Here is a 13,619-nt window from a genome sequence, read left to right as displayed (position 1 = left end):
ATAGATTAAATGCAGTGTTGAGGCTGTCATTCTCAGCATCTGTGTGGATGTTAAAATCGCCCACTATAATTATCTTATCTGAGCTAAGCACTAAGTCAGACAAAAGGGCTGAAAATTCACAGAGAAACTCACAGTAACGACCAGATGGATGATAGATAATAACAAATAAAAACTGGTTTTTGGGACTTCCAATTTGGATGGACAAGACTAAGAGTCAAGCTTTCAAATGAATTAAAGCTCTGTCTGGGTTTTGATTAATAATAAGCTGGAATGGAAGATTGCTGCTAATCCTCCGCCTCGGCCCGGGCTACGAGCATTCTGACAGTTAGTGTGACTCGGGGGTGTTGACTCATTTAAACTAACATATTCATCCTGCTGTAACCAGGTTTCTGTAAGGCAGAATAAATCAATATGTTGATCAATTGTTATATCATTACCAACAGGGACTTAGAAGAGAGAGACCTAATGTTTAATAGACCACATTTAACTGTTTTAGTCTGTGGTGCAGTTGAAGGTGCTATATTATTTTTTCTTTTGAATTTTTATGCTTAAATAGATTTTTGCTGGTTATTGGTGGTCTGGGAGCAGACACCGTCTCTACGGGGATGGGGTAATGAGGGGATGGCAGGGGGAGAGAAGCTGCAGAGAGGTGTGTAAGACTACAACTCTGCTTCCTGGTCCCAACCCTGGATAGTCACGGTTGGAGGATTTAAGAAAATTGGCCAGATTTCTAGAAATGAGAGCTGCTCCATCCAAAGTGGGATGGATGCCGTCTCTCCTAACAAGACCAGGTTTTCCCCAGAAGCTTTGCCAATTATCTATTAAGCCCACCTCATTTTTTGGACACCACTCAGGACAGCCAGCAATTCAAGGAGAACATGCGGCTAAACATGTCACTCCCGGTCCGATCCTTGGCAGTGGTTAAAAAAAAACTGCAATCTACAGAACCGTGAACCACCATGTGTAAAGAAAATACAGGCACACTCACAGTTCAATATATATGAGTTTATCTTCTCTTTAAATCTGTGTTGAGGTTGTTTGGTTCTGTTCCATTTTGTGATTATTATTTCATTTGTTCGTTATATTTTTTTTTTATAATCCTTTTGTCATTGTCATACTTTTACAACCCCAATTCCAATGAAGTTGGGATGTTGTGTGAATGTAAATAAACACAGAATACACACACACACACACACACATGCACACACTCATCTTCAACCGCTTAGTCCAAGTAAGGGTCACAGAAACAGAATACAATGATTTGCAAATCTTTTTCAAACTATATTCAATTGAATACACCACAAAGACAAGCTATTTAATGTTCAAACTGATAGACTTTTTTTGTTTTTGTGCAAATATTTGCTCGTTTTGAAATGGATGACTGCAACACGTTTCAAAAAAGCTGGGACAGGGACAACAAAACAGGTGAGTGTCATGACTGGGTATAAAAGGAGCCTTTTGGCATCCCCAAAAGGCTCGGCCGTTCACAAGCAAAGATGGGGCAAGGATCACCACATTGTGAACAACTGTGTGAAAAAATAGTCCAACAATTTAACAACAATGTTTCTCAGAGTTCAATTGCAAAGAATTTAGGGATTCCATCATCTACAGTCTGTAATATAATCAGAAGATTCAGAGAACCTGGAGAACTTTCTACACATAATCGGCAAGGCCGAAAACCAACATTGAATGCCCGTGACCTTCGATCCCTCAGGCAGCACTGCATTAAAAACCAACATCATTGCGTAAAGGATCTTACCGCGTGGGCTCAGGAACACTTCAGAAAAAAGGTGATGTAACACAGTGGTAAACATACCCAAGGTTGGGTAGGATTACTTTGAAAGAATACATGTGGATTACATGTATGTATGTACATACATTTGCATTACTTGTAATCTGATTACTTTTGGATTACATTTCAAAGTAATCCTACCAAACCCTGAACATACCACTGTCCCAGCTTTTTTTAAACATGTTGCAGGCATCCATTTCAAAATGAGTAAATATTTGCACAAAATCTATTAAGTTTATCAGTTTGAACATTAAATATCTTGTCTTTGTGGTGTATTCAGTTGAATATAGTTTGAAGAGAATTTGCAATTCATTGTATTCTGTTTTTATTTACATTTACACAACGTCCCAACTTCATTGGAATTGGGGTTGTATTTTATGCTTAATTTTTTACTAATGTAAAATAATTCCTGAGCCTCTGTCAGTGTAAAATATGACATAACTCCTGAGTTAGATATAAAAGTTTACTGTATTAATGTAAAATCATGAGTATACTTTGTACTGTATCACTTTTAAAAGATGTTCATAGCTAATGCACTAATGTGTGCCTGTTTTTTGCTGCTGCAGCAGGCATTGGGCCCAAGAAGACTCATTTGAGTAAGTCTTCTGTTATTCTGTGCACAAGAGTATGTGTGAATGTGCAGTTGCATTTGTATCTGCATCTGTACTGTATGTGCTGATGACATTGCTTGTGTTTGTGCTAGATATTTGTGCATGCACTGTGGTTTAACTTTATAGTTAGTGAATATACAACATTGCACCTGTTCAGACACACACACTTTCACAAACACACACACACACTAGTGGCACTTGCAGCAGTTGGACCATTAACAACACATTGTGAATGCTGCACCTGTGCTCTACACACACAGACACACACACATGCACACGCACACTTTTGCGTTTTGGCATCTGAATGCAAACGGTAGAGATAGCATCGCTTCTTTTTATAAATTGTTTGGTTTAACACTTTACGCCAAAAGTTCAGCACACCTGCATGCGATTTGATGTGTATTATGCGCAACATCTTTTAGCTTTATGTAACAGGTTTCGATGATAAATAAAAGTGCTCCTAAATCATGAGGATGATAGTGATGGCTTTTGGTTGTGAGTGAGTGTGCCTTTATGCAAATGCATGTTGCTCTGTGACACCAGAGAGGAGGAGAATGTTTCGGAAGTGGTTTTGCACGTTAGCAGGATGGGAGGTTTGGAGAGCCACGGTGGTCTTGTGTGGTTCTCAACATCAGACAGGTGCTGAGATGGAGGAATGATAGAGAGAACAACTTTAATTCAGAGTCTGTTCTGACAAAGATGAAGCCTAGAAATAATCCAAAAATGAATATCCACCATTTCTTACTGCAATAAGGGTCACGCGGGGGGGGGGCTGGAGGCTATTCCAGCAGTCATAGGGCACGAGGCGATGTGCCTCGGGGTAGGACATCAGTCGTTGCAGTGCTGATGATGATAAGGCTGAAAAGAAACATCTAGATGACATCAGGAGCAATACTCTTAATTTGCCATTCGATTTGCATTCCTGTCCTCACCTATGTCAATCATAACATTGGGTGAAGGTCATGGACACAAGTGGTGGAGATGAGATTTCCTCTGTCGGGTACCTGGGCTCATGTTCAGCACAGGGTGGGAAGCTCGAAGCTCTGGGGAACAACCAGGAGACACTGGAGGGATTACATTTCCCAGATGTCTTGGGAATACCTCAGGGTCTCCCTGGGGCAGTTAGAGGACTTTGCCAAGGACAGGGAAGTGTGGGTTGAGCTGCTTGGTCTCAACCTAGGCTTTGAAGGATTATGTAAAAAAAAAAAAAATAAAGCCTACTTTACAGATTCTCAACAAATTTGCACCACCGATAGATATTAGGGCATGGAAGATTCCACTGAATTTTGGAGGTGATCCAGAAATCTCAGATTGCAGTAAGCAGCTGTGGTTGCCAGACTAATTCTGTGAAAAAACTAAAATAGCTAAATGAGATTGAGATTTCATTAGACTTCTTCCATTTTGCTTGGAGTCATCATCACAGGAGTTTCAATGTGTGATCCACTTGTTGATTTTCTAACACAACCTCAGCTCTACAAGAACAATAGATATACAGTATGATGGTTGGGAGGGAATTGCACCAACTGTGTACACCATTGCTCACTGTGCAGTGCACTTATGCACTGATCAAATTTACTCATCTGTTTTAGCCTACTGATAGGGCCTACTCAACTCTGAACGGGGGCAGCACAGAGGATTAGTGGTTCGCACTGCTGCCCCACAACACGAAGGTCCTAAGTTCACTTCCCATCTGATCCTTTCTGTGTGGAGTTTGCATGTTCTCCCCATGTTTATGTGGGTTCCCTCTGGGTTCTCCGGCTTCCTTCCATTTGCAAAGACATGCAGGTTAGATAAACTGGTGACTCTAAATTGACCATAGATTTGAGTGAAAGTGTGCATGTGTTTGTCTGTCTGTATGTGGCCCTGTGATAGACCGATGACCTATCCAGGGTGTACCCTGCCTCTCGCCCAATGACTGCTTGACATCAACCCTTAATTGGAATAAGGGGTCCTAGTGAGTGAATGATATAGAAACAAAATGACATGATGTTTTTCTAAATTCTTCATATTAACAAGAAGTCTGTTTCAAACTGAGCTGACCAGAGCAGTCGGCTGAAACAGATGAGTTGTTGACTAATACATTAGTGCACGTTCGCAGGATACAGTATACGGTGCATGCAGTTAGTGTACCGGTACTTGCCTTCCATAGTAAGAGTACCCACCTGGCAACTCTAGCTGACAGCTGGTTATTGTCAATTAAAACAGAAATTTGTTACAGTGTGATCAGTTGGTTCAGTTCTTTAATTACAGTTAACAAATAACAATAAAAACAATCCTTCCATCACTGAATTGCAACAATGATCACATGTTTAGAAACTCAGATGAAGACATGAATGTAAATTTTAGTGATGCAAATAAAAAAAAATAAAAAAAAATCTTAAAAAATGATTTAAGTTCTGAGGATGACTCATAAGGAGTTGAGACAATATAAAGCTATTCTGTGTCATGTGGTCAAAGATGAGGGGGTGAAGGATAACTGCGAACACACAGGGAAAAAAGTACCTTGAGAGAGAGAGACAGAGTTAGATGAGGGGACAGTCCCCCTTCTCTGTGTCTGTGTCTCTATCTCCCTCTCTCTCTGTCTCTCACACACACAGATGAAGGTGAGGCGGTGACTGATACTCATAAGTCTGAATGTGTGTGCTGAAGTCACAGAGAACACCAAAGCCAGCTCGCTAAAGGACCAACAACAAAAGAGTGACAGACTAGGTGGTGCAAAGACGGTCACGCAAAGTGTGTCAATTGTTAGACAAAGTGAGAGGAGCTGTGTGTTTGTGAAAGTGGGACAGACGCCTGAGACGAGTGGAGGAGTGAGGATGATGCGAGGTAGGAATGAAGTTCTTTAGTGTGTGTGTTTGTGTGTGTGTGTGTGTGTGTGTGTGTGTGTGTGTGTGTGTGTGTGTGTGTGTGTGTGTGTGTGTGTGTGTGTGTGTGTGTGTGTGTGTGTGTGTGTGTGTGTGTGGGAAGTACAATCAAACATTTTATCAATTGGATCCATGTTTATGTCACTTTCTGTCCTCGTTTCTCTCCAAGCCGCCCTAGTGTCACGTCTGCAAACACACTGCAACCTGATGCTGCGCTGTATTATTAGTAAAAGTCATCTTTCGGTTCCAGTGGGACATTATTGGTGTAAAACAACAGATTGAACTTTAGCTTTAAGTTGATTTCTATTTTCAACATTTTGGTTCATTTTTGAAGCTGGACTGGACTAAAGAGTGAAGTGTAAACATTTTTACATTCACTCTTTACATTCACATTTTTTCTTTTCCATACAGCTTTAATATTGCTGCAAAATCTTGCCAAGCAAATAACCATTTTAAGAGATATCACATTGATTGCACACAAAAAAATACTGCATTTATTTGTGTATGAAAACATGTTCTCATTCTCAGAGATTCTGGTAAGTTTCGAAGCTGACTACTTTATTAGAGGCTAACTGCTTTTTATTTGTTGTTTTAACTTTACATATAGTCATAGAGAATATTGCATGTTTATATTCCTTTTATGTTTGTATGGTTTTATAATATCAAAAAAGGCTGCTTTATTGACAATAACCATTGTGTACTTTAATCTCAAATTGAGAACAAATCTCCACAACCTGATCTAAAATAAGTCAAAAGTATAAAACACAAAATAATAGAGTGCATATATATACCACCACATTTAATATAACACATTAAATCATCACTTTTCCAGCCACTTGGTTTTAAATGTGACAGATGTTTGAGGCAAGAATATTCCCAAGTCAATGCCTATAAAATAAACAAATAAATAAATAAATAAATAGTAACAGCAGTGGTAGTGATTTTTTTCAAAAATCCATCAAAACACAATTTAAGAAATTGTAGAATTTATCTAAAAATTAAAAAAGAAAATGAATACATAAAACAATGGATTACAAATAATTATAAATTATAATGAAATTGATACAATATACATAAACATAAAATGATACATAAACATTCATCATCACTTTTACAGTTAGCTTTAGAAATGTCAGAGGGTGGATGCCAGAAATTTTCCAAGTCACTGACTATCTGCTGGAGTTCATTCAGTCATGACGAAAATATAAAAACAATATGCCAGTAAAATGCCAAAAGCAGGCCATCCTCAAAAACTGAGTCACCATCTATGAAGGAGATCATCATGGGAGCCAGAAACAGACCCATGACAACTCTGAAGAAGCAAGCATCAGCGGCCATGATTTGAGAGACTGTATATGAAACTTTTTGCCCTGTTGCTTCACCAGTCACAGCTGGCGACATGAAGATCATCTTCAACTTTTCCAGAAGGCACATTAGAAACTGTAGCCTAGGTTGAATTACTTTTCTTTTTATAATTATTTTTATTCTTATTTTTGTGTGCGTTTCTCTGTGACAAATATAAAGTTGTGAAGCAACAAGCAAAAGCTGTGCGTACAATCTCCAGTCACAGCCACTGAAGCTTGAAACTGCTTAAAGACTTGTCACACATGTTGTGGTGGCTTCCCTCACCTGTTTCCTTCATGCACGTCACTCTAGTTATTTTTTAGGATGGGCTGCTTTAGGTATCTTTAACACGCTGTGCCAAAATTTTCATGTTCATAATGGTTGCATTTAACGAAACGTCACAGCATCAGGATGTTTAATCTCTTTGCTGATTTGTCTAATGCCAGCTGGCTGTAAATGTGATGGTTTTGTCCATTATATTGAAGATACCAGCATGTGTGCAATCCATTATTTTATGATTTATAGATTAATTTTAAAATTTTGTATTTAAAAAAAAATTTCTTGATGAAAGTAATAAAAACACCTAATCCTCAAGGGGGTGAATTATGTTTTTTCGTAGGCTTTGTATGTGTTTCAGTTTGATGGTTTTGGAACATGACTAAATGTTGAGCTGCCTTTGATGAGTTTAAGATTTGAATCACACGGCAGATATTTCTATTCGCTCTCACTCCCACATATACAGTGCACCTCAGGGCATGTCGGCTGCTCAGGTTAAATGGGAAGAAGAGCTTAGAAATTTTAGATCTTTGCAAAATGCTTTTTGCTTGCAGTCACCAAATATTTACAATGAGTTTTTGCAAAAGGCTAATCAAACCAAAACGAATGAATGAACTGAAAGTCATGCAATTGTAACAGGGTTAAAAAGGGCTGGTCACACAGCCACATCACAAAAAAAATAAGGATGGGACTCAGAGAGAGCTTCTCTGCACCTGTGTGCAACAATAAAGACCATTTTGCGCTGGCATTCACAAAATGATTGCATCAAAAATCATATGTATCTGCATGCAGTTTTATTTGTTGATAATTTGATAATTATCAACAAATTGGATTATAATTGGATTTGTTTTTGAGAATTTGATTATGTTGGAAAATGCGCCATCACACGAAGACAGTAAGATAAAGAAATGATGTAGAATCTGCACCAAGATCCCACTGTCACTCTTTCTCAGACATTGGTTGAGAATCTCTTGAGTTTTCATGCCAGCACCCAAACACCCATCACCACATAACCTTACTACATGGAGCCATTACTGATTAATACGCAACAAAAATATAACTGCAACACTTTTGCTTTTGGTGTAATCATGCCAGGCCAGGACTGCCCTGTGCAGCTTCTTCACCTAAGACCTTTTTTCTTTTTTTTTCCCAAAATGAGCTGCACATTTTAGGGTGGTCTTTTTGACCGGTTAATGGATGGATTATCTTCTCAAGGGTGAAATGCACATTAACACGGGTTTAAATAAATTAGTGAACAATTTTCAAGTGGAGCAAACCTTTTTTTTTCATCTTATATTTGAACTCATGAAAATTGGGAGCAGATTGTAATACAATATCTGGGATGTTTTACAATCAGGGTGTACTCTGATGACAAGGTAGAAATGACCAACAAAGTTTATTTTGCCATACATGGAACTACTTCTGACCTATCAGCAGCAATGGTCATTTGGTTTGATATCGCCATTTGTTTACCTGCAGAACTCTAATTATACCAGTTTTTACCAAAATATCTGTCATTTCCATGATGTCTGAATTTGATGGGCTGCCAGAACCATTATTTATTTAGTAGGTAACCACTAAATGGACTAATTTCCCTATCAAAGCCTACTGTAGAACAATCTAACTCCAAGGATCATTGCCCAGTAGGGAAATGACTTGAAACAGACATTCAAAAATAAAATGTCTTGTCTCTCAAAAATGTCCTCTCCGGAAATAGAGTGCATTTCAAACTCAAGCATCAGTGTTATGTCAATAATAAGTTTTAATAAGATTTTAATAAGAGGTAATCATTATCTGTGATGCCACAAAAAGATGTGTAACAAATGTCTTCAATATTGGGATGGACCTCTCCGTCTGTCAAAAACTGTCCTCTCCGGAAATGCTTATACTCCATCACTATTTGAGAATGCAGAAACACAATAGCAGTTGTGTACTTTGTGGGGACATACATACCATCGACTTTTTAGTAGACAGTGTATATGGGTAGATTGCACTAATCTTAGTCTGTATAATTTACACAGCAATGATCTTGGTCAAAACTAGTCTGCTCCGGAAAGGTTATCCTTGTTATTTTCAATCTTGAAATAAATATATATGCAAATATCTGACAGGCCTGAAACTTTGGGCATTTACGTACTCCAGTCAGCAGTTAGATGTGGATGAAAAATTTGACCAAAGTAACCATTTTGATTTTTTTGGTGTCAGTGACACGTGTACCCTGACTGTGAAACAGCCCGTCTGAGAAAGAGGAGAATAAGATAATAATAATAATAGCAGCATTTTTTCCAATATCAGACGCAAGGTTGGGTAGGATTACTTTGAAATGTAATCCAAAAGTAATCAGATTACAAGCAATCCAAATGTATATACATACATACATGTAATCCACATGTATTCTTTCAAAGTAATCCTACCCAGCCTTGATCAGATGACAAACCTTCAGTCGTATCAAAAGAACAGAAAAGAAGTTGCAGCAACACAATATTTCACCACCGTAAATACCTGATCCACATTGCAGAAATGGAGACTGCTAGAGCCACAGCTCTTAATATTTTCTTAATCAACCAATTAGTTGTTTGGTCCATGAAATGGGAGAAAGTGGTGAAAAATATCAGTTTTCTGAAGCCCAAAGTGATGTCCTCAGATGTCTTGCTTTTTGCACAACTTAAATATTTTCATGTTATTGGCAAACTGGAGCAAAGAATAAAGAAAATATTTGTGTTTCAGAAGCTGTGTGTTTTTAAAAAAAAGACTCAAAATGAACAATCGATTATTGAAGTAGTTTAATAGATTCAGATTCAGGTTATTTTATTCCAGACATGTCAAAAACTAAATGAACAAAACATTATAAATACACCCACATCTACATATCTTTAACACCAAAGAGATTGAAATATATCTATACATATACATATACACATATACACACATACATACATATTTACATATGCACATACTACCATACCTTTTCATATATGCACATACACATGTTTAAGCATATACATATAACCCATTTCAAATGACTTTTTCATTTTTACTTTTTGTGAATAGACATTTACAAATAAGTTAAATAAGAGTATTCAATAGTAAATTAAATAAATATTTTCCCAATGTTTATACCCTATCTATATACCCATACCATGCACATATAATATACCTACACACATATGAATACATGTACGCCCATTAGTTGAAAATGTATTTATTACTTGATTACTAATCCATTAATTACTGCAGCCCCAGAGATTACATTTAAATGTTTTTCTAAATGATAAATTGTTTCACAGCATACAGCATGCTTTAAAACTGACCTCCACCCTTTGATTTCTGTCACCGTACATGTATACAGCAACATGTCGGTTACACTATTGAAAACAAAAAAAGACTAACAAACATCATCTAAATAATGACATCTGGTGGCTCATCATCAAAGTTTGGTGTCTTCTTCCTTTACAGCAATTGATATTTTCATTAAAACATGTCAGTTAAAATGAATAAATAAATAAATTTGACTTTGTTTTCAGTTTTGTCATAAAGTTTGAAAAATGGCCTAAAATTTGTAAAAACTACTGCAGTGCTCGTACGAAGTTTGTATTCCTCGAGAAAATTGGAGGCTAAAAAATTAAACAAAGACCATCACCAGGTCAATACTGCATAATTCTGCCAAATCCACCACCAGACCAACTGAATCGTAAATAAAGTGTTGTGAAATGCCACCACCAGAATGCAGTGCTTTCAAATGCCACCAGTTGTAATATAAATAAAAAAAAATCATAATAAATGAATATACCTGTACAGTATTTAGCACAGTGCTTTCATTTTCCCTCAAAATATTTTATTATACAAACATTATATATATATATATAAATACATTTTGACAGAAATCCGTTTACAAACAGAGGTTCTGCAGGACAGAGACACCACGGAGGGTGCCATCTTGGAAGTACTAATGTTACAATGTCAAAATAAAGGATTAATGTCCAAATAAAGGTTTTGAAAATTAATCCCCAAAATTTTCATCATAAAGGATTCACATCACCATGCCATGCGCAAGTCATATCCGAAAGCTGAGGTCTGTCTGACAAACAGTCAGAGAGATATGCGAGCCACATACCCACACACAGACATTTCTTGCTTTATAGATAGATGTAAACAAAAGTAAAAGAAAACAAAACAAAACCACATGATTTAATTTAGATGTTAGTCTTCATTTATCTGACCTAATTTTTAATGTCATATGGAGGTGGAACCTATCCCAGGCAGGGTACACCCTGGACACCAGTCACGGCCAATATAAAGTTTCCAGTTCATGTGCCCTGCATGTCTTTGAAGTGGTCCATGCACTACGCGTCAGAAGTGGAGTCCACAGTGACATCAACCTGATATTACAAGAAGCAAATGTAGCTGAAAGAAGGCAATATTTTTTAGATGTTCTTTTTGCTACTCTCCCTGCACGCCTGTCCTTAGTACTAGCAAAAATGCTCAAACCCGTCTCTACACACACGTGTAAATGCACAAAAACTTGCAGATGGTTTTAGATGGTGCAAAGATGCTGCATCCTATCGCAGGGCTGCAGCTGTTTGTGTAGATACAGTGTGCACGGCACAAAACCAAAGAGGCTCCTTCGACATAAAAAAAAGTAACGTTTTCTGTCTTCACGCCAGGTGGGAAGCAATGATCTAATTCTCTCGGCAAACACACACTTGAAGGTTTTACGTCTTTGTTGTCGTGTTGGGGGGATTCCTGTGTACATTCTTATAAAGTTTCTTTATCACAAAGGATTTCCCTGTTCCTCTGGTTTTAAACGTTTGAACGACACCTCCAAACGCAGCGACGCATTTGGGTTCAGATCAAAGCGCCCATCAAAATCGTAGTTGACACATTCCCCTTGAAAATATGGCAAACCAAATGCGACAGTTGAGCTGATTCATAATATCCTCTGCAAATCTCTAAACATTGCTGCTTTCTCACACCAACAGATCTAACATGCACTTGAATATAAAGTACTAATAAATTAATATTGTATTAATGGGCACTCTGGTGGACTTTTTCTGTATTTTTGGTTCTTCTGTATTATCAAATTATGAATTGTTAAAACTAAAACTGTGATGATGTCTTCTTGTTTGTGTCTTATGTTTAATACTAAAAGAAAACATTAACTTTTTAATAATAAATAATAATTAATATATTTTTAATGTTTCATTTATAAAAGAAGCAAAAAATTCACATATTGAGCATATGAATTAGAAAATGCTATATAACAAATATATATATATTTTTTTATTTTATTGATGGTTTCTCACTTCTTGATTTATGTATTCTGTCTATTTTACATTTTTAAAATACCTGCTGTAGATATGTTACAAGATAGCATAAGGAAAAACAAGCTCTGTTATTTATTTATTTATTTATTTATTTATTTTGATGGCTCTTGTGAATCCACTTCAGTGTTGAAAACTGCAGATCAATAATGTATATGAGTGTGATATTAATATTTAAAAATGTAATTTTTTAAATTAGAATAGAATCCATTTCAGGTATTTTATTAATGTTATAAGTATTAATTAATTTGGTTAGACAGTTTACGTATTTCCCACATTTTAAAATGTACAACTGTTTACACTTTTTGAAAATTTTCTTTTTTCTTTACCTTATGAAAGTGTGATCCGTAATAAATGCTAAATTAAAAGTTCTTTTTAAAAATCTTTTAGTGAGACCTTAATCACAATCCATTGGAAACGACTGTTAGCACTGGTGATATTCTCAGTGCTGTTTGTCTGTTAACAGGATTATGCAAAAACTAGTAAACCAATTTTCAGAAAACTTGGTGAAAGAGTGCGATATGGGCCAGTGGGAAAAATGTTAACTTTTGGAGCTGATATGACTAAAGGGACAGAACCTGGATTTTTTTATTTAGTTACTTTTTCCTCCCACATTCCTTAACATTATGAGACGGCATTTTACAACACTGTGGTGAATTTCTCAGGAGATAATGCACAGCAGATCCACCTGAGGGGAAACGTTTAAGCACATGTCGATGGTGAAATTTGATACACACCAGGATAACAATCCAGATTGTATGGATCTTAATTTGTTCATTATCTCTTGAGAAATTCAAAAAATATTTTAAAAAATATAATGGTAAAGAAAGTGTAGGTGTGTGTGTGTGTGTGTGTGTGTGTGTGTGTGTGTGTGTGTGTGTGTGTGTGTGTGTGTGTGTGTGTGTGTGTGTGTGTGTGTGTGTGGTGGTGGGAGGGGGGGCTTCATGAATGTTTGTAGAGATATAAAGATATAGAACAATAGACAAATAATGGGGTCGATCGAGGATTTTTTTTTTTTCAACTTTAAAAAAATATTGCACAAGAGAATGAGTACCTGTGTTGGCAGAGGAGCGCACTCTCTGAGTAGCATTATATTATTCTTAAATGATTATTAACACATTGGGAAGAATTATTTGAAGCAGTCTGATTTGTATTAGTCTTCCACAGTGACACTAACTGGCTGTGATTTATTTATTTTTTATAAATAAATGAAATGCCATTATTGTGTGTAATTTGTCTATCCTGTGTGTGTGTGTGTGTGTGTGTATACGTGCATGCGCGTGCAAGCTGTCACTGCTTGTGTGTAAAACCAAAGCTATAAGCTTCCGTCAGAGGAAAGTTGAGGTTTTTTGTTCGTTTACAGTGCAAAGAACAAACTGCTGACAAACTGATTTTTTGACAGCGACTGATG

At 36.8% G+C, this 13,619-nt stretch overlaps 1 protein-coding gene across 3 annotated transcripts in view; it reads left to right on the top strand.

Moving 5' to 3' along the window:
• The window catches only part of rorc (RAR-related orphan receptor C), a 79,165-nt gene that overhangs the window by 39,340 nt on the left and 26,206 nt on the right, over positions 1–13,619 (top strand). The window contains exon 1 of one of the 3 annotated variants that reach the window (XM_034174807.1): positions 4,954–5,229. The exons of the other annotated variants lie outside the window; for them this stretch is intronic. Coding sequence (XP_034030698.1) covers positions 5,220–5,229 — 10 coding nt within the window. The 5' untranslated portion in view covers positions 4,954–5,219. Of the gene's footprint in view, positions 1–4,953; positions 5,230–13,619 lie in introns of those variants that run through there. 3 annotated transcript variants of the gene reach the window in all.

Source organism: Thalassophryne amazonica, chromosome 7, assembly GCF_902500255.1.
Source record: "Thalassophryne amazonica chromosome 7, fThaAma1.1, whole genome shotgun sequence".
Lineage (NCBI taxonomy): Eukaryota > Metazoa > Chordata > Actinopteri > Batrachoidiformes > Batrachoididae > Thalassophryne > Thalassophryne amazonica.
Note: the sequence above shows the minus strand (reverse complement) of the source record. Positions and strands in the feature narration are given on the sequence as shown.